Here is a 27,659-nt window from a genome sequence, read left to right on the forward strand (position 1 = left end):
GGTAATCTCAGATGGCATCTGAAAGAAGTGGAAGATGTCCCTGGGGGAGGGCAAGAAGGAAGGGGAAAGGTAGGGGTGTTTGGAAGTGACTAGGAGCACATCCACTTTCCTTCTGTGGCTTGGGACCAGGATTGCCTGGGTGGGTGGAGGTGAAACTGGGCAGCTCTGAGCCCTGCTGGACATCATGGACTTGGGAGCTGACCTCTAAGCTCAGCACAGCAGAGATCCCCACTCCTATTTCATGAGCTGCTGGTGTTAATATGTGCAGATTTCAACTAGACAGAGTGTGTTGCTGAAAAGCACACAATGGACATGTTCCCATTTTACTCAACTCTGTGGCTGAATGAGCAGGGACCCGTGTTGAGGCAGAAGAGCTGACCTGAGGACTTGTGGAGCCCCAGCCCACACAGTCCCTCCTGAGGAGACCCTGCCTCCCAAGCTCCCTGTGGAGTGATGTCCAGCCTCACAAGGGGGCCCTTGGTCCTGACTGACTTTCTGTGGAGGGAGACCGGTAAACCTGGAAGCTTCCTCCCACATCTCCTACAGACGGCCAATCATGAGGCTTTCAGAGCAGAGAGCATGTCATAGAATGAGAAGTTCTTGAAGATTACATCCTCCTGGAGAGGGAGAAAGAATGAGAAATGAGGTGTGGTCTGAGTGTCCCCTGTTCCAGCTTTAGCACCCTCAGCTGGCATCTCCCCCCTTGGATGAGAGGCCCCCAGGGAGTCCCTGAGGGCACACCTTGCACCAAGAGAGGGACCTACATTCAATCTGAGGGAGGAGCCTGTTTGGGATGTGAGGAGATGGAGGGCTGTGATACAGGCTGTGGCAGGGCCTGGAGACCGAGAGAAGACAAGAGCACAGAGCATCCCCAGGACTCCAGAGAGGGCCCCTGAGTTCACCCTAGGCAGGTCAATCCAGTGCACCACCACCCTGGCCCTGGCCATGGCCTTCATGGTGTGGTCCTTGAGGTAGCTGACAATGATGCATTTGGTCACAAGTTTGAACTTGGTGATGATGGCGTAGATGGCGGGAGCCATGTTTTCCTTGCCCTTCTTGTCTCACTGGGACCAGATGGAGTCCAGACAGTGATAGAGTGCCACTTTCTTGAACAGTTCCTGGGAAGGAGGGGAACATGGCCAGCCACACCCAGCTAACTCAGATCCTGCAGTCCCTCAGGATGCTGGCCAGGGTCATTGTCACAATGGTGCATGGGACAGGTACAGCTACTGCCCTATATCTACTCACTAGAAGGGGAATTGTGGGCTTGGGATTAATAAACTCGCCCAGGTTACAATGCTCGCAATGGAGCAGGGTCTTGACCCAGATCATAGGATTCTGGATCAAGGATGGAAAGTCTGGGGAGGCAGAACATGGGAGAAAGATTCTCCCAGCTCCACGCTCCTGAGCTGAGCTGCTCACCGCATCCATCCTTGTTAACTACTCAGACACCAGCTCAGGAGAGAAAGCCAGGTCAGCCTCTCCTCACACAGACCATTCTGAGAGATCTCAGAAGGGCATTAAGGATCTGTGGGGCAGCCCACCCTGGTACTGATCTGAGCTCTTTCCTGGCTTTGGTGCTGGTGCCACATTTGCCTCCCTCTCCAGAGCCATTGCTCTGAAGGTGACTTAACTGATTATAGTTCCAGAATGAGCACTCCAGTGACCTATAAAGATGGCAGTGAAGGTAGCAGTGGGACCACCTCCTACTCAGGAAGTGCTCACCAGTGTCTCCAAGCTGGCAGCAGGTGTTATACCTAAGGATGGAGCCAGGTCTACCTCCAGAAGGGGCATTGTTGCTACCTCCATAGGTGGCAAAGGAGGTTGTACCAAGGCACCTTCAAGTTCTAAAACCAGTGCTTCTGCTGCTGAAGGAGCTGGCTCCAGAGCACACAGTGTGTCAAACTCTATTTTCAGAAAAGGCACTGGTACAACATGGAAATGGGCAGTAAAGGCAGTGATGGAACTGACTCAGGCCCTGGTACTGCTCTGGTGTCTGCCACACACCTTGGAACTTGGGCTATAGGTTGCACTGGAGGTATTTGCTGCCCTGTGGGATGAGGATGACAAAAGAGCTGGACAAGAGGCAGTTTCCCCACTATGAATGGCTCTGAGTGTCTTTCCAATACAGAGAAGATCCCAATACCTCTAGCAGAAGATCCAGCCCATAAAAGTGTTCCCAGCCTACAGGCACCCAAGTCATATGTCAGGCTCTTCTATGATCCCAGTCCAAGGGCAACCTCTGCTAGTTCCAGCCTCTGTGGTGCAATCCTGGCCCCTACCCCGCAAGCTCATGTGCCCTACCCTGAGACCTCCTCACCCTCTGGGTCTGCCTCAGTGGCCTCTGGGTGGCTCATCTATGAAAGAAGAACCATGGCACAGTGCTCCAGAGCAGAGCCAGTCAGTTACATGGGCATTGGCCACCAGCAGCTTGAGGCACAAAATTCTGAAGGCTGCAGGAAATCTTCACAGTACTGGTCCATCCAGGTGCCCTGGAAGCAGATGGTGCTGAGGGCAGGTGGGGACTACATAATCAGGCTCTGACCTTTCCCTCCACAACACACACAGGGACCCTCCCAGTGAACATAAAGTCCATAAGGACTGGCAAAAATTCCAACTGTTCTGTTCATTGCCTGGTGTTGACACACAGTAGAAGCTTGTGTGTGAGTAATGAGGGGTCAGGGCCTCCTGTGCCAGTCCCTCATGGCCCCCTGCCAGTACACTTGGCCCAAAGAGCTGCCTCATCTTTTGCCATGTGTTGTTTGTGTCTCCCCTTCCCACTGGCACCGGTCTTGCCATGACTTGGATGCATCCATCCCTGCCAACCCTGCAGGAGGCAGACAGGACTGAGGTTCACAGCAGATTTGAAGCAGGCTGCTCACCACCTCCTGTTGGGGGCCTGCATGAGGTGGTGTTGGTGGCCTGGGGACTTTGAGGTTCCAAAGGAGGGGGAAGGTTCTCTCATGGACTGGTCCCCTGATGTCCTCTGCAGACAGTGCCCAGCATCTTTACTCCTCTACAAGGGGAGGGGGATGCCCTCTGGTTTGGCCTTCCAGGGGTCTCAGGATGTGTGGGCCCAGATCCGGCCCAGCTGTACCCTGTCACCCACCACCTGACACCCCATGATGCTGTCTGGAGAGGAGAGATGCCCACCCTCACCCACAGTGTGCTCACATTTTCATTTCAAGGCATCCACCAGACCCACCCCTTCCATGGAAGTCATGTCCATATCTAGGTGAGACAGTGAGGGTGTCACAACTTCTTCCTGAGTGTACCCTCTGCTGAAGATACTGCATCCTATTGCCTGCAGCCCCCACTCTAAAGGAACCCAGAAGGCAGGGATTGTTGTCTGCTTTGGTCACTGTATGAAGCTACAAGCCTAAGGAAGTGCATGCACCATGTTTACCAGGTAAAGGATGAGCCCTAAATCGCACCTTCTCAGATATGGGGTGGGTCTGGACCCCTCTGGCGGGCAACACTAATCCATGCTCTGATCATACCAAGGTCCGAGGTCTGGAAAGGGCATGCAGACCTCCTTAAGAAATGAGAAACCTGGTTCAGTAGGGGCTGATGCCAAGAGCCTCCTCACTGGGCAGAGGAAAATCCTGCCCAGGAACAGACCTGTCCCTTCAGCCACCCTGTCCATGAGCCAGGCTCAGGGCAGCCCTTCCTATTGATCCCCCCAGTCAGTCCTATATTCAAACTCATGGGTTGGTCCTTGAAGCACCATCTTCCCAAGGAGGAAACTGAGGCCAGGAGTCCAATAGAATTTCTGAGACTCAAGCACATTGGGGCAGATCAGTCCAGGTGATGGGATGGGGTGGGCATTCACTGGTGGAGCACTTGTCCAGTCATGCTCAGTGGAGGTGCATGCTTAGGTGGCAATTGCAACTGAAACAAGAGGAACTCTGTCTCTCCCCATCAGCTGAGTCCCTCAGCCTTGGTGGATGAGCCACATGGTGGTGGCTGTTGGGGAGGTGCTGCAGCCCCACCTTCCCAACAGCCACCGTGTTCACTTGGCACCACTGCCCACCTGCCTCCAAGTCCTATTGTTCCTGAAACCTCAGGGCACCAAACCTTCAACTCTCTCCCTCAGACAGGCCTTGTCTCAGGGCCCTGATGCCCAAGCTGCCCTGAGGAGATGGAGGTCAGGGAGGAGCCTGGGGCTAAGGAGTACAATAAGGACAAGGAGAGGTATGGAGGATCCACCCTGTGAGGCAGGAGGCCTGGGGACACACCTTGGGCTGGCCTGCATCTCAGGGTAGATTCTGCAGGAGAAATGGGGGCAGCTCTGTCCCAATCAGCCCTTAAGCACTTGGGGTGGTAGGGCAGCATCACAGTGGCTTCCCGTAATTCCCTCTGGCCACAAGACTCACCAGCACCTGCAGCCACTGGGCAGTAATCCTCTCTCCCTCTGACACAGCAGTTGTCCCCATCCCTCAGCCCACCAATAGACACCGTGGTTGTGAACTCCCAGCAAGTCAGCAGCTGCATGACCTGTGTTCCTCACTGTTCAGCCCTTCTGCCCCAAGTCCCAGGCCTTCCGATGGGCTCCATCCAAGCTCATACATGCTGTGACTACTTCGGACTGGCTCTTTCCAACAGCCCTAGAACAAGGGAGGCCTGGGCAGATGGAGGGGAAGTAATGAGAAGATGTTGAAGAAGAGTCACTGCCTGCAAAGTCCTGGATGCAGCCCAGGAGGGACTTGCCAACATGGTGCAGGACCACCTGCCCTAGATTTACCCAGCCAGGTGTGTGCTGGAGAGGAGGAATCTCCTCCAAGCCTGGACAGCCTTCTCACCACTTTCTGCAGGGTCTACTGCATCCCAGAGGCCTGAAAAGGTGCAGAGTTTACATGCACCAAGCCCATTCCCCATTCACAGCAGTTTCAAGATCTGAGAAGCTGAAATGAGCCATTTCATGTACTTCTAGAAGGGCACTGATACCACAGCTTTCTGTCAGGAAGAGCTAATGATCAGGAGACCCTCCTAGCTAAGCCTCCCCACCTGCCAAGGGCTGGTGACAGTTCCTGAGGGCACATTGAAAATGTAACACAGGCTAGTGCCAGAAAAGGCCTCCACCTGCATCACCTGTTACCTGTGTCTTGTCCAGGTGACTGGGTCAGGACTTTAACAGCTTCAAAAAGTAATCCACCTAGCAATCCCAGGAATTCCCCACAGGCAAACCTGGATGACTTGCCCTGGTCTCTGGGTCTGTTGGCACCAACATGAGGCACTGACAGGATTTGAAATTTTTCCAAGGTGTTCATAAAACCAAGGAGCAATAACCAGTATCCAAACAAGATCTGTGGTCCATCTTGGGGAAGAACAAACCAGAGTCAAGTGTTTTCCATCAGTCAAAGTGAACATTAGAAAATATTCAGTGGCATCATATGCCCTCAGGTGAGGGGCACAGAAAAGGGGTTTGGGTTGCACTCTAATAGGAAATTCCATCTATGGAATGGCTTTAGAATTGTGACAGAAATTTTCTGGAGCCTCATCTGAGATTGCCAGCTGAATGGATATAAGTCATAGAGAACTTCCCAAAAGGCCAGACCTTCCATCAAAGGGGTCCAGTGTTCCCAGGAGGGGAAGAGCTCTCTGATGAAAAGCACTGTGTGGGAATGCTCCCTCCTGAGAAAGGTATCCAAGCTCTCCCCAGCCACAGGACATGGAGAATCTGCAGCCATGCTCTTCCCCAACAGCCCAGCCACCTCTTCATTTTCTGCTCCCCTTGCACCCTTGACCCTCTTAGGCAAGCTCATGGGGACCATAGAGCAAGAAGGTGGCTCTAACCTTAAATGTATGCCCTAGGTCAGAAAGAGGACCTAATTCCAAAATCTGAACCATGATCTCTACTTAACTACTTTTCTACTATACTACTTTTCCAAAAAGTAAAAAAGAAAACCTAAAAAAGGAAAGAAAATATTTGGAAACTGTGTTTCTGCTAACAGTGTAATACACAGAATATAAAGAGAATTACTATAACTCAATAAAAGGACAATCAGCCCCATTAAGAAATGGGAAAAGGGCTTGAATAGACATATCTGCCAAGAATATGTACAAATGCCCAAAAAGCATGTAAACAGATGCTCAACATCATTAGCCATTAGAGAAATGCACATAAGATACCAAAAATAAAAATAAGGTGCAACTATACACATACTTTAATGCTGGTATTAGAAAAAAAAATGGTTTTGAGGATGTAGAAAAATGGACATCTTGTAAATTATTGGTTTGAAATAAAATAAAGGTCACACAACCCACTTAAAAAATGGTCAAGATATTTGAACTAACACTTTCTCAAAAAAGAATTCCAAATGGCCGAAAAGCACATGAAGGGAAGTGGACTTGGCCCAGTGGTTAGAGCATCCGTCTACCACATGGAAGGTCCATGGTTCAAACCCCAGGCCTCCTTGACCTGTGTGGAGCTAGCCCATGCACAGTGCTGATGCACACAAGGAGTGCCATGCTACCAGGGATGTCCCCCTGTAGGGGAGCCACACACACAAGGAGTGTGTCCCATAAGGAGAACCACCCAGCATGAAAGAAAGTTCAGCCTGCTCAGGAATGGCACTGCACACACGGAGAGCTGACACAACAAGATGATGCAATAAAAAGAAACACAGATTCCCATGCCGCTGACAACAAACAGAAGTGAGCCAAGAAGATGCAGCAAATAGACACAGAGAACAGACAACCGGGGCAGGGGGGAGAAATAAATAAATAAATCTTTAAAAAAAAAAAAAACATGTGAAAAGATGCTCAAAATCACCAGCTATTAGGGAAATGCAAATCACAATTTCTAGCAGATACCATGTTACTCCCATCAGACTGGCAGCTATCAAAAAATAGAAGACTACACGTGTTTGAGGAGGTGTAAAGGAATGGGAACATTCATCCAGTGCTATTGGGAGTGCAGTAGAATCCAGCCATTCTGGAGGACAGTTTGGCAGTCCCTCAAAAACTACCTGTAGATTTGCCATATGACCCAGCAATCACACTACTGGGTATATATGCAGAAGAACTGAAAACCAGGAACAAACCTATGCACACTAATGTTCATAGTGCCATTCTTCATTATTGCTAAAATTGGGAATCAACCCAAAACCCATTGACAGATGAATGTTTAAACAAAATGTTGTCTATACATACAATGGAATACTACTCAGCTATAAGAAGAAATACAGTACAAACAAATGGGGAAACATGGATGAATCTTAAGGACCTTATGTACAGTGAAGCAAGCCATGCATTGAAGTACAATTACTACATGAACTTTCTGATATGAAATAATCAAACAAAGCTGTCTCAGTGACTGGATGATAGGCTTACAGGAAATTGTGGGGAGAGGAAGGTTGTGCACTGATGTCTACATGAGTGAAATCTATGATAAAGTGGAGGTTAAGCAGTTGTACAGGGAAGGGATAAGATGGGGGCATAGGGATAATACTGGATGGGTCTTTGCAGGTCTGAGGGGGTCTAGGGTGGGAGGATGGGTCAGATGGCCTAAGGAATCAGGGGGAGGGGTGAGGGAACAATTGAACATGGGAGGGAAGCAGACTTGGCCCAGTGGTTAGGGCGTCCGTCGACCACATGGGAGGTCCACTGTTCAAACCCCAGGCCTCCTTGACCTGTGTGGAGCTGGCCCATGCGCAGTGCTGATGCATGCAAGGAGTGCACCGCCACACACAGGTCACATAGGGGAGCCCCACATGCAAGGAGTGTGCCCCATAAGTGGAGCTGCCCAGCATGAAAGAAAGTGCAGCCTGCCCAAGAATGGTGCCAAACACACAGAGAAATTGATGCAGCAAGATGATGCAACAAAAAGAAACACAGATTACCATGCCACTGACAACAACAGAAGCAGACAAAATTTAGAAGGACACGTAGCAAATGGGCACAAAGAACAGACAACTGGGGGGGAGGGGAGAGAAATAAATAAAATAAAATCTTTAAAAAAATTGAACATGGGAGATTGTTGAGCATGTGGTTTAAACTATAATGTTGAGAAAGCTCTTTGGAAAATTTAATAAAGAAGGATTACCTGGTTAAGGTCCTTAAGGTGGGGGCATCTGGCACAGTGACAGGCTTCTAGGGAGTGTGTGACTGCTCACCTTGTCATAGTGGTATAGTGTGTTATATCATTGGTTGGAGACTCATACAATGAGTGGGAAGGTGTGCTCACATCCTGGGGAGGCCTGATGTTCTGAAATAGATGGAATTGTGTCTCTCAAGAGAATTGGTGGCTCCCAATGGGGGAGGACAGTCTAGTATGTCAAGCCCTCAGCATTGTTGTAAGTATCTGTAAATCTGGTCCTTGAGGCAGTGAAGATTGGTTGTCACTGTGGGTCCTGAGGGGAGGGAGAGAGAGCAATAGAATAGATGGAAGCAGAGTAACTGGGGGTCAATGGAAGTGTTCCACAAGCTCATGCAATGATGGATATAAGACGTGTTAAATTACACCAAAAATGTATAAAAGTCTGTAGGCTAAAATGTATACCATAACGTAAAATATAAGGTAACTAAAAGTTTAGAAAATTTGGGAAGTGGTCTTGGCTCACCTGACAGAGCATCTGTCTACCACATGGGATGTCCAGGGTTCAAATCCAGCACCTTCTGACCCATGTGATGAGATGGCCCACATGCAGCGCTGTCCCCCGTGTAGGGGAGCCCCATGCATAAGGAATGCACCTCGTAAGGAGAGCTGTCCCTCATGAAAGAAAGTGCAGCCTGCCCAGAAGTGGCATGGGCCCAGGCATGTGGAGAGGTGATGCAGCAAGACAATGCGACAAAAAGAGACACAGATTCCCGGTGCCACTGCCTGGAATGCAAGCATACACAGAAGAACACACAGCAAATGGACACAGAGCAGACAACTGGGGGAGAGGGAGAGAAATAAATAAAAATCTTAAAAAACTGAAAATAAAAAATATAAGATTAGAAAAATTGTACAGTCTAAAATATTAACCATAATGTAATCCCAAATGAAACCGTGTTTGATAGTTATGTTTCAATATCTTTACATCAGCTGCAGTAACTATAGCATGAACATGTAAAAAGATCATTGCTGGGGAAGGGGGTAAAGGGTTTGATTTGGGATATATGGGAGTCCCCTATATTTTATATGTGACTTTAACATGATCTAAAACTTTTTTTGAAGACAAAATTAAAAGTTAGAAATAAAAAGAAAGGATGTAGACACTGAGGAAGAAATGAAAGAAACAGCCTTGCCTTGTACATACATGGCAACATCTATTAGAGTGATGAAAGGCAAAATGTCAAAACAAAGTTTTATGATATTTTGCACTTCTTAATACCCCAGTTTATTTTTACTTTATTTTAGTATTTGTAAATTAGTATGCATTCTATTACTAATCTTTAAACCTATCACTACTACTTCATTTTCATATTAATTGAATTTGGCAATATATTAGGGTTCACTTTTGAAGAAGTTTTGGACCACAGAGCGGTCCAACTATGGCAGGGGAGGAACTCTGGTGTGGGGTGTTATTGATGGGAGACACAAGGTTGGGAGGGAGTTCTCCAGGGCACATATATAGGGTAGATAAAATGTTTGGATATATTTTGGGTATATTCATAGTAGTTACAGTTATAAATGACAACTGAGGGAGTGCTAAGTTCCTAGCCAGGGAAGTGTGTCACATTCCCCAATGAAACAGCAACAACCTCCAAGTGCAAGGGCAAAGACCAGTGAAGAAGAATGCTTCAATGATGAGACCTTGATACTTAAGACTATGCTTATGAACCTGTGCACCGGAAATTTGAACCAGGCCCAGAGCTGCAGGGTGCCTGAGTTACCTCCTGAGAACCTACATGTTGCTGAAATGTGGCCCCTCTCTAAGCCAAACTCACACAGGCTCATAAGCATAGTCATCAGTATCAAGGGCTCATTGTTGGACCATCCTTCTTTATTGGTCTTTGCCATTGCACTTGGGGGACTATTCCTGTTCAATTGGGGAATGTGATACAGCTCCCCTGACTAGGAACTCAGCACTCTCTCAGTTGTTTTTAATACTACAGTCATTTTGATCTCACTCTCCCAACTTCATTGTCTCTCTCAGTGAAGAATAGACTTCTTTGGTGTCAGTGTAAGTGATGGAAAACCCTTAGCAGTTTACCAAATGGGTACCTTGCTTAGTTCCCAAAACTTGACCCTTGCAATTTGGTCATAGCACTAAGTTTTAAGAGTGAGTTCAATATGATTGTAGTTAAGAGCTTACACATAGCAGGCAAAATCCCATGTACTACCTAAAGGACAATGTCAACACACATCATTTCAAGGTGACTGGTTGCTTTAGAGAGATGTCTCATTGCTGTTAATGAGGCCTGTTTACTGCATTCCTATTGAAAGTCAATCAATTACTTAATTCTCATTCTGGTATCATATATACACAAATTGTGTAAGTGAGGAAAAGCCCATCCTTGGCAAAGAAGTGTGTGTACTGCACCATTCTGAAAAGGAAACACAAGTTACTCAATCAAAGAACTAAGTTTAAAGAGTATGGTAAGAGTGATTTTGAGTTCCTGTCATGCTAGGGTCATCTGATGATGTAACTAGAAAATGACCTTGAATAAAAGGGTCAACTTGGACCAGCAGAATATCTCAATCTACATATAATACCAGGAGTTAAAAATGCTTTTTGACCTGAATCAAGGGGGAAATGGAAAGGACAAATGAGTTTATATGGCTATGAGTCTTCAAAAAGAGCCAGGAGGTTATCAGAGGGGTTGCCCTTATGCACACCTGAGCAGTGTCCCATAGACAGATAAAGTAGATACAACCCATGTATTGGTTCTTCTGAGGGCTACAGAGGCCTACAGGTTCTATGGTCATGGCAGATGGAGTTCAGGGGAGCCATCTCAGTTGGCCCTCCTTTGGAGTTTGTGTTTCTGTGTGATGGAGCTGGACTTAGATGTGATCTTCATCCACAAGTCTATTCTGTTACTTTTACCAGAACTGTAGTTGGTGCTGGGGTTTAATGTATACCCAGGGGACCTGAATCACTGGGCTGACCATGTGATAGTCAGGCCCTGAGCCTCAACAGACTTGCCACTCCTACACTCTGGTTTACTGGACTTACCCCACTCATCTAACATAGAGGTGAAGAAGGCCAACCACCACACCAGGGAGCCAAGAGTGCCTAAAACTGAAAGCAGGAGAATTGCATCCAGCATCCATGTGGAATCTAAGCCCCCTCTTGATATAGATGTGGAGTGGACACAACCATTCTAAGGTCCACAGGATGGAGGAATAGAGTATGGATTAGAGTGGGTTTAGTGATATTCTATTCATGAACTATTGTGATTAGTAATGGAAGAAAATGTGGCATTGTTGTGGAGAAAGTGGCCATGGTGGCTGCTGGGGGTAGGGAGTGGGAGGAAGAGATGTGATGTGGGGGTGTTTTCAGGACTTGGAGTTGTCCTGGGTAGCACTGAAGGGACAGTTACCAGACACTGTATGTCCTTCCATGGCCCATTGTATGGACTGTGGGAGGGTGTGGGCTATGATGTGGACAATTGACCATGAGGTACAGCAGTGCTCAGAGATGTATTCACCAAATGCAATAAATGTCTCATGATGATTGAGGAGGTTGTTGTTATGGGGGGAGGAGTCGGGTGAGGGGGGTGGGAGTATATGGGGACCTCATATTTTTTAATGTAACATTAAAAAATAAAGACAAAGATAGCTATGGACGTTGGACAATGGAACAAACATGAGGAAACAAAATGAAGTGGTAATCAGCTTTGAAATGCCAAGAGGCCACTAAATAGGATCCCCTACCTAAAAGGAACATTAACAACCGCACAGAAAGGAGGTTGTGTTCCTTTTGGAACATTAGCTCACACGGTTGTGGATACAGAGTACAGCTCCTTTAATTAAAAAGAAAAGTACTGGAAATTTTTTAAATCACAAGTCATAATTTAACCCCTAGAGAATATTGGTAAGGTACATTTCTGAACAGAAAATCATCTGTTGCCTGAGGCACTTTATAGTCAAATTGCAAATAAGGAAAAATGACAACCACTGAACATCTGACATGACTGGCCCTGCCATGCGGTATTGAAAACAATCCCTTTATATTACTGTGGTAGAGCATAAAAGCAATATGTGACTTCCTGAAACTTTCACTCATATCAAATAAGTAATCCAAGGTTCTTTTATTTTTATTTTTTTAAAGATTTATTTATTTATACCCACACACACACTGTCTGCTCTCCGTGTTCATTTGCTGTGTGTTCTTGTATCTGCTTGTGTTCTCATTAGGCAGCTCTGAGAACCGTTCCTGGGACCTTCCGGAATGGGAGAGGGGTGATTATTCTCTTGTGCCACCTCAGCTCCCTGTTCTATGTATTCCCCTTGTCTCCCCTCTGTCTCTTGTTGTGTCATCTTGCTGCACCAGCTCTCTGTGGCGGCTGGCACTCCTGCACAGGGTGGCACCCCTGCAGGGCGTGCACTCCCATGGTGGCTGGCACTCCATGTGGGTGAGCTCACCACACAGGCCAGCTTGCTTTCACCAGGAGGCCCTGTTCATCGAACCCTGGACCTCCTATATGGTTAATGGGAGCCCAACTCCTTGAGCCACATCCATTTCCCTTGGTTCTTTTATGTTTAAAAGGATTTTGCAATAACCATTTTTTCTGGATCTTAGGATTTTACTGAAAAAAGGGCAGTCTAGCTTCATACCTTGCACATAGGTATCCTCAGTAAATACTGAGGATTTTCATTCTATGAAATGAATGTAGCTGTGGCAGAGGAGATGACACCAGAATCTGGAGCCTGGGCTTGCCCCTCCATCTCTACATAGCTCGGTGTGGCTCAGGCTATGCAGAGATGGAGGTTTTAGCTGGTTCATTGCAACATTAGGTGTTCTATTTCTGTATTGGACACCTTATTCTTTCCCAATTTTTTTTTTTTCTTAAGTCCTTCGGTTTCAGATATCATTCCTATGGAAATACCAAACCATGCATAAATCTTTCATTCCAGGCTTTATTTCCTTTAACTCATATCAGACCCATAAATAGCCATGTTTTCTAAAAAAAAAAAAATTCCTCCCCCTTTCTTTTAATTTTTAAGTAAAGTAGCCATTTATCAAGAAAGTTTCCATTTAGCCCTCTTCAACTTTCAGAATTTAAAATAGGTAGATATAAGAGTTTTTGTTTCATTATGTTTTTTGTCATACTTATTTTCAATTAAAAACATATGAATGAAACTTTAAAATTTCATTTGTAACTGACCCTTCCAGGGTATACATTATCCTCTGAGGGCGCACGGCGGACAGCGGGCGGTGTCAAGGGCGGACGCACAGCGGTGCGAAGAATGCTGCGGAGAGGGAGAGTGGTGGCAACGCGTCTGCTTTATTGAGGAAGACAAGCGTTTATATAGGCTAGGGCGCTGGCGGTAGCAAGGCTAAGCCAAATAAGGCAATTAAGGCAATGTATGTGAGGGGAGGCCGCTAATTGGCTGGGGGACGGTTGGGGGTGAGGTACGAGGGTAAGGGGCGACGTGTGGGGTGCGGATTGGCTTAAGCTGAAGGTGACCTCCGATTGGTTGTTGGAGGCTGTTGCTAGGTAAAGGGGCAGAGGTGAGGTTATCATTCTGGTGGGGGGTATAAGGGGGCTGGGGCAGAAGATAAGGGGAAGTTGTGGGTTGGGTTCTGGTGAGGCGCGGGAGAGGCAGGCCGATTACCCTAGGGCGGCCCCTATGGAGACCGGATGCTGGGTGGAGATAGAGGAGGCAGCCGTTATGGGCAAGAGTAGCAGGGGGGCGACAATCTACCCATGCCAAGCACTCACCCAGCAGGAGACAAGGCCTCATCTCAACGTGCTGGGCCTGCCCAACGATGGTAGCATGCTTGTTACCTCAATCCTCTATGTAAGGAAACTGGATCAGCAATTTTGACCAGAAATCACTGCAAGTTTTTAAAACTACAAATTTTCCATGTGTAACACATGACACACTTAGATTTTTAAAAAATAAACATTACCAGAAAATCTATCTTCCTATTGCATTTGCATTGTGGTTATACTTCACATCTCACTTCTCTTATCTATAAATCATGCCCTTAGAACTACTGAACATCACTACTATCATTTTGTATTTTAAAGTAAAATGTTTAAAATCTGAACCACTATTAAACTAGAATGGAGATCCAGTTATATATGCTATGTAGATCCAAATAATTATTTTATCTCATTCTCTTAGGCAAGGTAAGATATTTATGATCACAAAAGTAAAAGATATACCACCAAGCTTGGCTGAGTGTCCTCAATTTTTATTCATACATTTGATCTTCAGGCCAAATTATATTGTTCAATATTATTCAAGATGCACTTACACTCATGGAGGTATCAGGAGTCAAAACATGCAAATAAGAGAACAGAGAAGGCAAGTGATTCTCTTCATTTTAGAAATTTCTATAACATTATTTTCAGTGTAACACTTGGGGTCAGTGTAGGTACCTTTTAGTTACTTTAAAAATCTCATATGGTAAGCATAGATAATAAAAGATCAAACTCTAAACGCACTTGGTTCAGATGCAGGAGCAGAGATAATTCAAATACACACATCCCAAAGTTTTGCAAACAAACACCAAAAACCCTAGCAGAAAAGGTAGAGAAAAAATATTTTAAAGTCCTCCCCAACGTTCAAAATATTCAAGATGATTAGAACAATGGGCACATAACTTTTCTGACTTCTCCGTTTCTCTCACTGTATCTATATCAGGCATGCACTTGCATATGCTCTATCTTTGGCTTCATGGAAAGGAACGTTTGAGTATAGTCATTGGCTTACTAATGAGCAAACGGAAAGATAACATAGATAGCCACCTACCATTGTCACTGTCCCCTGCAGATGGAACACTGTCGCTAGAGCTGTCCCATGTTTGTGCCTGCATAAGTTTGTTGGAAGAGATAGGAGGAAGAGTGAGGGCTGGGTCTGCAGGAGAGCATGAGAGCCAGTCCACATTGTGTTGCACAAGGACCAGGACAAACCAAAGGGGCAGCAGCATGTCACAAATAGCATAAGGGTTGGATGGAAATGAAGCAGATTTCATTGATATGGAGTTCATTTCACAAGTACAATACAGAAGAATGGGAGATGGTGCAAGGAATAAAAAAGAATGATAAAAACTGAGCGTTAGTACTTATCAGTCATTTACTTTGCATGCTGTTAGTATCGTTCATCTCAACAGAAAGCCCAAAGACTTAAAGTTCTAATGAAACATGTCAGCAGGAAGAAAGTACCCATAGGTCATGCAGAAAAAAAGCAAAAGACCTACCAGGTAATTTTTTTGCAAAGGCCTTCCAAATAATTAATACTCTTAACAAACATTAGTCACAAAAAATCTGGTTGCACAGGAAAAGCTTAATAGAGGTGTAGATATATCTATTCTTTAGAAACTCAACCATCGATTACAGGATCAGTATTGACCAGCTGTGATTTTTCCCCCCAAAGCAATGTAAAATTTCTTTTTAAGGCAGCTGTAATTCTTATTGGCATGCTTTATTGATAATTGAATCTAGCCAACTCTTTTCTCAATCTCTGACACACTTCTCAATATTGTCTTTGAATATTGGTCAATATAAGAACAATTTTGGACCCTCGTAAAGGTCTCTTTAACAACAAACCCAATTAGCCAATAGAGGTCAATTTCAAGCACTCTTTAGTGGATCATTAATGAAATGAAGCACTTCCCTCTTTTTTTTTCCATTAAATATCCATATAGCAATATAGCAATCTCATGTGTTTAGGAAATGGCTATATAATTTTTTCATTCAATCATAAGGCAGGACCAGTAAAATAAATGGACATGTTTCTAGAATGACTGTTTGGGTACATGCACCTATCTTTCTTTGAGGGAAAAAATCAGAAGGCAAAAGAATTTGAAGAAAACTATCAGCTGACTTTAAGAATCTAAGTTATTATTCCAATTTGCTGATTTGAGCAGTCTGCTTTCTTTTATTTATAACACACAAATCACATAAATTCACATACTTAATTTTAAAATAAAAATTCCTTGGCTTTTTACCTAGAGCTACTCAGTCAAAAGGGTTTCTTTTTTTTTTTTTTTTAATTTTTTTATTTTTTATTGACTTTGTAATAATATTACATTAAAAATATATATGTGAGGTCCCATTCAACCCCACCCCCCCCACCCCCCCTCTCCCCCCCCCCCCAACAACACTCGTTCCCATCATCATGACACATCCATTGGATTTGGTAAGTACATCTTTGGGCAAGGGTTTCTTTTTTAACCATCTGACTTTCAATTAAGATTACTAGATATATTATTTCCTAGAAAATGTGATAAATATATACTGTAATATTTTTAAACTAATAAATGAAATGGAAATAAATTCCCAATATGTAATGCTTGTTTTATAAAGTTCAAATGTGCCAGATGTTCCTGAAGATAAATTACTATTATTTACAGCAACCAAAGTCAGAGAACTTTCAAAACTGATTTCCTCATTGACTAGTCAAAATTATAAAAAGGTAGAAACCTTGGAGAGGGGATTACTTTTGTTTCCTCCTACTAAAATATAAACAACTGATTAAAAAAATTTTTTTTTACCACCACAAAGAATTTGAAATGATTTCACAGTACAAGTGGAGGGTAAGCTCTAACTTTGATAAGGTGAGCATGGATGCCCAAAAAAGGAATTTAAAAAGTCACTAAAAACAACTTGACAGCTAAAGTGCAAAGCTTCACTTTCAAAAGAATACTGTTCTGGGGAGCGGCTGTGGCTTCCCATGTATGAGGTTCCAGGTTTGATTCCCAGTCCTCCTAAAAACAAAACAAACAAATGAGATAATCAGCTCTCATTGGGGAGCAGATGGAGCCCAGTGGTTGAGCACCTGCTTTGCATGTACGAGGTCCTGGGTTCATCCCTGGTACCTCCTAAAAAAATTTATCTTGATTTGCTCAACATAAAAATATTTTAAAATTTTGCAGAACTGACCACAAAGCTTAGGATAAAGCTGTTTTTCCCTGGGGTCTTTGGGTGCTTTCCATGCAGGCAGAGCTGAGCCATGCCCTGACTGGCCTCCGTTTTCCCCAGCACAGGTCTGAGCCTGGGAGGATGGGAAGCCCAGGGCCCACGGCTCAGAGGTGGCATATGCTCAGGGCTCCAAACAAGGGCCCAGCGAGGGGCCAGCATTTGAGCCTTATTTCACGTACCATTCTGCTCTCCCTAAAGCACCACTAACCCTTGCCAAGCCCAAGCGTCTTGTCAAAGGGCTTTGCCTCCCGGTCCATCTGAAATGCTGGGAAACCATTACACCTGGCCAGCCTGCTCAGAAATGAAAGGCTCCCCTGTGTAAAAGAATCATCTTTGTTCTTTTTTCCACAGGTGCCCTCCCCACCCTTTTCCCAAAATATGCATATGTAGAACTTAGGTTGTTGCCAAAATGCTTTACTGGAAAACCCAAGAACATCTGAGCTAGTTTTTGCTTAGAAGTGTCTGAGTCATCTATCATTTTCTTAAAAGCAATTGTAGTGAGTGGATGCCAAACACCAAAGAATCAAAAATATGAAAACAATGAAGGACATGAAAGAAGGTATATGACACCAGACCTTTAGATAAACAGAGAAATCACATTTCTAGCTGTAGCTCTTTTTTAAAAAATCAAATATTTTGCACATTGCTATAATTTACTTCTGTGATATACTAATAGTAAATGAAAGAAAGGAGGTAATATAAGCAGAATGCTTTCAAGAAAGGCTTTAAAAAAAAAAAAAAAGATTCCTGGCCATGGAGAGAAATCTTGAAATGACCATCCTATTAGATGAGTAAATACATAGAACCTGCCAGGCTCAGGATGCAAGTTCAGGCTGTGGAAGAAGGAGCTCCTCCCCTAGAGGCAGCCCTTAATCATGGACTCAGCAGAACACCAGGCACCCTTGGGGCAACGGAATCACTGACAGATAATCCCTGGGTATCAAAAACCTCCAAACATCATTTCTTCTCCACTCTACACATACCCATCACCACTTTACTTTTACTCTGATTTGGAAGGAGGCAAGCCATGCATGACTGAAAATATGGATTTATAAGCCGATTACTTGGAAGCAAAACTCTGAAGTCTGGGCTTCCCAGGTGGTAGGCCAATTTTGAGGTCAGAATTTATTATACTCGCAGGGTTGATGAGGACATTCACACTGACAATGGATCATTTTAAAAGGCTAATGAGAGAAACTGTCTGCACATTCTGTTTACCTGATGGAGGCTTCAGGCCAAAGGGAGTGGTGCTCTCTGTGGTAGGAGATTCTGCAGGTGAGTTCTCTCTCACCTGTGGTGTTAGAAGGAAAGGCAATTTAAAAAACAGAAGAGAACTCAGCAGGCATCTCTAAGTTCAAGGACGATTATAAAACCACTGGCCTTTTGCATTTGCTGCTGTGAGATGAGGGCCTGGCTAAAATATATAATAATAGATGCATCTTCACATGGCAATTTTAAAAAATGGTACAATCAAAAGAATATTGTTCGGGGGGGAATTCACTCAATTTTTTATTTGTTCTTTACAGAAACATTTTAGTCATGGAAAACTGGCAATCATTTTGTTCGCCAACACATCCAAAATGGGGCATATCAGATGAAGACTCTCATACTGCAATGAAATGAGGAACCAACACTCACTGAATAGATAGATGTCTACAGGAAAAGCACACTGAATCTTTATGGATAACAAGATATGCCAAAGGTGGTTTGATTTGAGCTGGTTTCATTCAGTTTAGAACACAGACAGTCTATAAAGAAGTTCCCCTATTTGGTTTTTCAAATATATTTATATCTCATAAACAATCTTTAATTACAATTAGGGTGAGGTAAGGCTAAGATAGCTAATGAAAGTGAATCTGCAACACTCAGTTAACTCATTAATCACAGTCTTAGATGACCTCTTTCTGTAACACAGGGGTTCTTAACCTTTTTTGTTCCATAGACCCCTCTGCCAGTCAGGTGAAAACCATGGACCCCTTAAAAAGCCCACACTGTATTGTGTATTAGTTAATAAATATTTCATGTCCACTCCAGCACATCCCCACAAGAATAATGTATTTTTGAATTTCACTTCAAGCTCACAGACCCCTGGTTAAGAATGCCTGCTGTAGAAGGTGCTCCAATTCAGGCTTTATGAAAGGCCTCCAGTTCCATTAACCTTCAGGAAACTCACCTCATTTGGAGAACACTGACTGCCATTACTCTGCAATGTGAGATCGTTTTGCACCTTAAAGAAGATAAAGAAAGCATGGTATATTCCACTGGACTGTAAAATTGCTGCGGTAAGAATGCATCTTTCTTCCTCCTACACTACATTAACTAATGAGTGTGTTAAGTCAGGCATAGACACATTTCCTAAAACCATGAAAGTTGTATTCCTAGAAGAGTACATATGAACTGGAACACAAACTAAGGTGAGGGACCTCCCAGCACAAAGTACCTGTCGACATCAGCTTGTCTGTTTACCTGCGTGGTTACCAGCCATGCTGCCATTGGCTTCTTCCACATGCAGCCCCCACCCCATTTTAATTACAGTCTTCTAGAAAGGGTCCAAGCCAGCAGTTCCCAAATACAGAGTCACACAGGGAGCTGTTAATAAAAACTTTTGCCTGAACCCAAAATCACCTGGGCAAATCACATGCTGTCAGTTCAACATCAATTTGCCTTGGTAATCATGGTTCAAAGAAAGTTTTCAAGAAAAAAACAAGCTCAGTTAAAATGTGCAGAGCTTGGAATTGACCATGGGTGACATTCTGGCTTCCAAGAGGAGTGGCTCAGTGGGTGCTGGTACCTCTGAGACCCACAGAGAAGACACTTGGGAGCAATTCCAGAGGGATGTTGACAACTAAAAGACAACTCCATGCATGAAAAAATGGGCCCAGGTTGTGAATGGACATTTCTCCAAAGAATATATACAAATGGCAAAAAAGCAAATGAAAAGATGCTCATCATGACTGGCTATTAGGGAAATGCAAATCAAAACCACGATGAGATACCAAGTCACACCAACCTGAATGGTTACTATTTTTAAAGATGGGAAGTTACAGGTGTTGGAGAGGATGTTGAGAAATACATCCTCGAACATTGTTGGTGGGAATATAAAATGGTGCAGTCACTGTATAAAGTTTGACTGTTCTGAGAAAGTACAGAATTACCATATGGCCTAGGTATATACCCCAAGAACCTGAAAGTGGGGTGTCCAGCAGATATGCATAGCAATATTCATACTTGCCACAAGGTGGAAGCAACCCAAGTGTCCCTCAAGAGAAGGAGTGTACAAACAAAATGTGTTACACACAATAGAAGACTACACAGCTGTAGAAAGAATGGAGTTCTGACTCATGCAACGGCATGGATGAACATTTTTTAGTAGAAGAAGCCAGGTACAAAAGAGCAAACGTGGCAGGATCTCAGTGATAGGAAATAACTAGAATGTGCAAATTCATAGAGGCAGGAGGTAGACTACAAGGTTGGGGTAGGATGGGGGTGAGTACAGAGTTTCTGGGTGGTTGAGGAAAACATTTTGGGAATGGATGGTGGTGATAGGGTTGAAAGCACCACACTGTGAATGGGATTAAGGCCAATGAATTGTATGTGTGAAAGGGGCTAAAATGGGAAACGTTATGGTGTACATATATGACCACAACACCTGTTTGTTTGTTTGTTTTTTAATTAAGGAATTTGATAGCTTCACTTTAGCCATGTAGAGAATAAGAAATGGGAGGCCTGGAGATGAAAAAGGTCAGCAGTCCTTTGCATATATATTTGAATTTTGGGGGGTAGAGATTGGGGCCTGGAGTCATTCTTATTCAAGGGGCACCTGAGCCTGTAGCATACCAGGAAAACCAGGGGAGAGAGACACATGGAGATGAGGGGCCCCACAGGGCACAACACTAGCTTATTTCATGATGCTCTTTCTTCTTTTTTTGATTTTATTTTTTAGATGTCAGGGACTGAACTTGGTACCTCGTACATGCAAAGCAGGCACTCAGCCACTGAGCTACACCACTATGCTCTACCTTCTCTTTTTTTTATGATAATCAAGAACCCTGTAGATCCACCCTAATGAAAATGCTGGTAATTGCTAATATAAACATCTTCATATATTCCACCAAGTTCATGCCAATCTCTATTCTTATCTTGAATTCACTGTTGAGTAATGCTATTCTTAAAAATCTTAAAAATCAGGAAATGGATGTGGCTCAACTGATAGAGCATCCACCTACCATATGGAGAGTCCAGGGTTCAATCCCCAGGGCCCCCTGACCTGTGTGATGAGCTGGCCCATGTACAGTGCTGCCACATGCAAGAAGTGCTGTGCCACACAGGAGCACCTCTGCATAGGGGTGCCCCACATGCAAGGTGTGTGCCCCACAAGGAGAGCCACCCCACATGAAAAAAGCACAGCCCACCCAGGAGTGGTGCCACACACATGGATAGCTGACACAGCAAGATGACACAACAAAAAAGAGATGCGGTTTCCCAGTGCAACCTAATAATGCAAGTGGATGCAGAAGAACACACAGCAAATGGACACAGAGATCAGAAAATGGGGGGGAAGGAGAGAGAAATAAATAAAATAAATAAATATATATATAAATTATGTTCTAGCTTTGGGTTTATGTCAAAACCAGAACATATTTTTAGGGGGGAAAATGTCATTATTTTCCCTATTCAGTTAAATGGCTTTGTTAGAACTTTCAACAAGGAACTTGACTTCTGGGCTGGTTCTCGTGATAAGCAATGCCTTCCCCTCCTATTTCCTGTCATTCCCCCTAACTCTTCAGCTCATTCTCTATTATTTATATACAGAAAGGTCATTTGCAGTTCTCCCTGAATGGATGCCAAGGCTACCCAAAATTCCTGTGCAAAGTCATCAAACATGAGTATAAAGTCAGAGAAAGCAGTGCCAATGACAAACTGCCTCATGCTCTTGGCCTTCCCGTATCTAACTGGGTCCCACACCATTACACACAGTGCAGCTTCCTGCACATGTGCTCAACACAGCTTCCAGTTACCAATCCAAGCCCACCCCACCCCACCAGTCTAGTTTGCTCATCTCTCCGTAAACTCCTTATCCCATCCTCAGCCACCAAAGTGCCTAAAACAGACTCAGGATGACAACTTTATTGCCTTCATATTCCAGTCTTCTACACCAAAACAAGGCTGAAGCCACTCCAGGTTACCAAGAGATACTGGTTAGTTGACTTAAGAGTATCCTGTAAGGTTTGCTCTCTTCCCAAATGGGATGAAAGAGAGAATGTGAAAATAACCAGATCATAAATGAGAAACATATTTAAGTTCTGCATAGTCATTATTGCCAGCCTTGCCAAGGCACAACTTCCTTTTCCTTTTCCTGCTCTGTGTGACTTCCTTTTCCCACCAGAGCCAGCTAATCCAACCTCCCTTTTTAAAATCGTGAACATGCATCTAGTCAAAGACGGTGAATTGCCCTAAAAGGAAGACAAGGAGTAAGAATTTCTTACTCCAGTAGGAGGACTCCTCATCCAACCAAAAAGGATGGGAAAAAACACCTTGAATTAATTAACATAACACAAAACATTATACATAAGAGATGGACTCAAGGTATTTTTCCAGAGGGTTTGTTTCCCCCAATCTCCTGAATTCAGGTACACAGATATATCTCTTTTTGAGACTCTATGAGATGGAAAGTTCAAGGACATTTCAAGCAGGTGCTTAAACAAAGGGGGGAATGGGTGGTGACCAAACTGACTGAAGGATTGATACATTACTTGGAACTGAAATATCATTCTTTGGGGTGACACTAGGATTCTCCACATAATAAAATGATGGCAAACAGTCAAATTTTGGGAAAATCCCATGAAGCTTTATGGGCAATTGGAAACGTTCCAGATGCGTTTCAATTTAGATAAGCATAAGGAAATGCATTACAAGAATAGAATACAAATTGTGCCTAAATGATGGAGTACCTTCAGCAATCAGTTAAAACCCAGTGGTCTGTCCACTGAATGGGCGGGACATTGAAATTTTCCTTCCCAAAGTCCATTCCTTATCATTGGATCCCCTTTCTCTCCCTTCTGTAAGCCCTCAGGGACTGCTGGCTGTGTGCCAGCCACTGTGCATGACCCTACTCAGAGGGGAACCCCTAAGTGTCTGTGCTTGTGTCAAACAATGGGAGAAAAGCAAAGAACAGGAAAAATAAAGAGGAGATCAATAGAGAGAATGAAATTCCCCTGGGAAAATCTAGAACTGACTGCAGAGAAACAGCTCACCTTTGCTGATGGGAAAATGAGAAGAAGTTCAACATTAAGAGAATCTTGGACAAATATTAAGAGAATGTGACACTGAAATATTCTTTCCTAACCACTGAGATATCCAACCTTAGTAGAAGTTCTTAATAACTATTGGAATTATTAGTGCTTCACGGCATCAACAAAAAGCACTCAAGTACAGAGCTACTTGGATTAAGTGATGGGATGAAGGCTAGATCAAGGCAAAACTTGACCTGGAGTCAGTCAGTACTTAGTCCAGGATATACCCACCCCTGTTCCTTCCATTCCCCATCTGCATTCCTGGTGGGAGGCAAAATGTATCACCATGGACATACATGCTCTCTACCCCTGCTGAGACTAGTTGTTCAGAAAAGGATTGGTCTATTCGGGTCCCACTAGGTTTCTAAATATGACAAGGCTTAGTACATCACCACTAGTCCACATCATGCAGAAGCAATATGATGTAGTGGAAAAGCAGGGACCAGCCATTTACCACCTAAGTCATTCGGGCCAGCATGTGACCTGATGGCAGCTCCAGGTTCTGCACCTGTAGACTGTGCCTCATAACGCCCACCTTTCCCTAATACCTTATCTGGATCCTGAATGCCTGAGGGCAGGACCTTGGCTTAGTTCACTGCTAGTTCTTTGGGTGCCATGGTATATACTCAGTAAGTATGTGCTGAAAGAAAGGAGTAACAATGACACGTGTCAAACACCTCACACCCTGTCCGGATGAAGTAAGGCCTCAATACGTGGCAGGTTTCACGATCAGGAAGACCTGCATTTCAGCAGAAGACACTGGAGATCCTTGGATGATCCTCTAATTGTACACTGAGATGGAGTGGACACACTGTTTCCCCTAGAGGCACTGAGCCCTGCTGGGACTCCTGATGCCATGCTCATTGGTGGACATCCGTCTGGTGAGGTCAAAAGCATGTCTGCAGCAAGACACTACCTTGGTCTGGAAACATCTCCCCATAGACTGATGAGTTGCAAGGGAGGATTTAAAAAGCAGTAATTACCCAGTGGGGAAATTGGGCCACACCTTTGCCAGGTGAAGGAATTACTACCACCAGGGAGGGGTAGATTGGTGTGGCAGGCCTCCAGTTGGGGCACCCTGGGGCAGTTTTCCAACCAAGAGTTCAGAACCCCAATCTAATTATGAATCACCAGGAAACCTCAGACGAATGTAAAATGAGGAACATTCTATTGGAAAGGGGGTGGGGGAGAGCAGGGACTGTGTCCTTCAAAATTTCAAGGTCACAAAAGTTAAAGAAGGTTTGTAGTATGTGCTGATATAGCCTGTGCATAAATTCAAAATTGTTTCCAAGTGTACCTAGTCCCCAAAATGGCCAAATAAGTAATATAGGCCCTACAGTATTTGAACGTTCAGAAAGGATGTAAGACTGAATGTGTATTCAGGGCTGCCTCCAGATGGAATGTGGAAGATATGCTAATCCAAGCTGGCTTGGATGTGGAGAATATGTAACTCGCCTGGAGGAAATAACCGATCTGATACTAAGATCAAACACTGAAGAACCTAACCAAAGGTGTGTTTGCATACCATCACAGTTAGTCCCCTAATCCTATATCCTCTGTATAAAAAGGTCTGAAAAAGGCTATTCGGGGCTTGCTTTTTATTAAGACAAGAGTCTGCTGAGCCTGGCCGGTCAAAATAAATCAACTTCCTTCTCGGTACTCTCGTGTCCTGGCCTTCGATACCGCGCACACCCGATTTCTCTACAACATTTCCAGATCAAAGGAGGCTGTAGCTACACCCCCAATAAATGCAACACCAATTCCTAGACTAGATCCAGCACTGGAGGGGGCAAGGCTATGAAGGACCTTCCTTCCTTATGGAAGGAAGATTAGATGAAAGAATTTTATCAATGTAGATGTATGAAGTTAATATTGAAAAGTAGCTCTCTAAGATAAAATGCCTGTTAGTAAAAAACCCACACTGAAATGGTGAGGAGTAAAGGCTATGGTGTAAGAAGCATACCCTCTAATGGTTTAGAAAAAGAACTCTGTGTGTACGTGCTGTGGGGGCTGGAGGGAGGGGAAGAGTAGAGAGGGAAGGGGGAAGTAGAGATGGAGTAAATGGCAGTATAAATGGAGTGCTTGTTAATAATAGGCAAATGTGGGTAAAAGAATAAATGGATGGTAGGGAGTGGGACATATGGGAATTCTGTACATTTTTATGTGACAGTTGCATAATCTAAGTATCTTTAAAAAAAAAGAAAAAGAAAAGAATATATGAATGTTTCTTGAAATGGCTTTTTTTTGGGGGGGGGGGCAATCTTTCATAAGTTTAGAATGATTTCCAAATAAAGTCCTTAAAAAATAAAATGTGCCTGTGCAGAATCAGCAGCAGCAGTGTCTGGAATGGAGAGCTTGATGACATGGGCCCAGGGCAGCCTGCACACGAAAGGCTTCCTGCTGTTCCACGATGGGGTGATGCAGCAATGTCTCCACCAGGAAGGCAGTGGTGCCCAGATTCTAAGACCACCCCCTAGCAATAAAAGACTAGGAGAAGAATAACAGCTACCATTTATGGCATGTCCTGTGTTGCAAGACCCTTCCTGCATCATCTCATTCCATTTTTATAACAGCTATTATTCTCACTCCAATTAGCAGAAAATGAGGGCAATTAACTGGCCCACAGTAAACCCTTGAGCTGGGAATGACTGATACCCAAAGCAATTGCAAGCAAGTCACTCTGCTCAACTAACCCATACTCTCAGGGGACAAGGCTCTGACCTTTATTGGCCCCTTTTCTCCTATTTCTTTAGCACAGAGACTTACCAGTGTGAGACTGCACATGGACTGACACCTCAGGGTATATAAATTGGCTCGTGCACAATCCCGCCTTGACATTGGCCACTCTAAGCCCATTCAACAAGAAGGGACTTAAAGAGTGTTCCTCACTCAAACCTCTCTCCCTATGACCAGGGTAAGTTCATCTTTTTAAGCCCCTCTAGGTTCATTCCTACTTCACCTCAAAACTGCCTTCTCCACAGCCACTTAAATTTTACTTCATGTAACTCTACCCAAACCGCCCTTTCCCTGTTCTCAGATAGTTCTGGTAGTTTCTCTTTGATATATTCTTTTCTTTTAAGTAATAATAAACTTTATTTTCAAAGAAGTTTTAGGCTTACAGAAAAACAACACGAGAAGGACAGGCCATTCCATATGACCCCACCACCACCACCCATGAATCTTCAGGGAATATGGTGGCCAGAATTCTGTGGCAGGCCCTGGCTAGTCTGAGAGCACCCTTACCTCACACCCTGGCAACGTCTCCAGCTGAATCTGACCACTGTAGGAACAAGGGGAAAAAAAAGATAGCAGGGGAATTTAAAGCACAAATGCTTCAATGTAAAAAGGAGGAGTCTGTTTTTGTTACTAAAAAGTAAACATACTTCAGTGCAGAATCTTGTAATTCTAAGGCTTCTGCCGATTTCATGGGATAAAGGTTTACAACACTTCTCTTGCTAATATCTTCACTTAATCTAAAAGGTATGAGGGGAAAAGATGTAAGCAAATTTATTAAGCATTTATTTGTAATAAATTCTACCACTTTGGGTCATCTTTACTTTCAAAAGTTAGTATCTCTTTAGGATTAGATGATGAAAAGTTTATGATAAAATTTCAAACTACACAATATTTTCCTACCACATGCCAAAATATAATTTTCCATTTGGTATATCTAAATCTAACTTATTTGCTACCTAACAGAAATTTCTGAGAAAGCCATCATTTTCATAGGTATCATCTACTAAATTTTATTAATTTACAGAAGCAAGTTAAGTTGTTGAGAGTACTACATTATGGAATATGCATAAGGGAATTTGGTTTTAATAGGATTAACTCTGGTTTACACTAATGCTTTCACTTTAAATATAAGAATTCATAAATAATTTGTGATGCATTTTTATTCTTGAAATTTTCTAATATTTAGAATCTGAATGTTAACCAGTGAGATTTTTTACAAAGAGCTATAAAACCAGAAATCTCAGAAAGTCATATAAAAATCACAAAGCCATTTTAAAGGGTAGAAATGCATTCATGTTATACATGCCTATTGGAAATGCTATCAAACTAATGATCAGAAATCCTTGAGAGAAAAAACCAAGATAAAAGCAAAACAGGACATCAGTGTTCCACTACATGTTTGAATGTTAAGGTTGTATAAAATCTAAATCTTTGAAATGTAATACAATAATCAGTGCTTAACAAAAATAAAATCAAAACAATAATGCCTGACAAAGTTATTCTCAATAAATACTTAATGAATAATTTTTTTTTAAACCCACACAAAACACACACACAGAATCTGGAATATCCAATGCATATATAAATGTTTTTGATTAATTT

General features: G+C 43.7%; 1 protein-coding gene across 6 annotated transcripts in view; it reads right to left on the minus strand.

Moving 5' to 3' along the window:
• The window catches only part of LOC131280128 (leucine-rich repeat and calponin homology domain-containing protein 1-like), a 169,097-nt gene that overhangs the window by 84,207 nt on the left and 57,231 nt on the right, over positions 1 to 27,659 (minus strand). For 3 of the 6 annotated variants that reach the window (XR_011650008.1, XR_011650007.1, XR_011650009.1), the window contains exons 2-4: positions 19,202 to 19,255; positions 18,247 to 18,319; positions 14,858 to 14,915 (exon numbers count right to left, since the gene is read on the minus strand). Coding sequence is in view for 2 of the 6 variants with exons in the window: in XM_071218317.1 (XP_071074418.1) it covers positions 14,893 to 14,915; positions 18,247 to 18,319; positions 19,202 to 19,255; positions 26,565 to 26,601; positions 26,705 to 26,748 (231 nt within the window). In the remaining 4 variants the exon portion in view is untranslated. Of the gene's footprint in view, positions 1 to 14,286; positions 14,356 to 14,857; positions 14,916 to 18,246; positions 18,320 to 19,201; positions 19,256 to 26,564; positions 26,602 to 26,704; positions 26,795 to 27,659 lie in introns of those variants that run through there. The other 3 variants (XM_071218317.1, XM_071218316.1, XR_009187735.2) reach the window with 2 other exon arrangements.

The sequence above is a fragment of the Dasypus novemcinctus genome, chromosome 10 (genome assembly GCF_030445035.2).
Source record: "Dasypus novemcinctus isolate mDasNov1 chromosome 10, mDasNov1.1.hap2, whole genome shotgun sequence".
NCBI classification, from domain to species: Eukaryota; Metazoa; Chordata; class Mammalia; order Cingulata; family Dasypodidae; genus Dasypus; species Dasypus novemcinctus.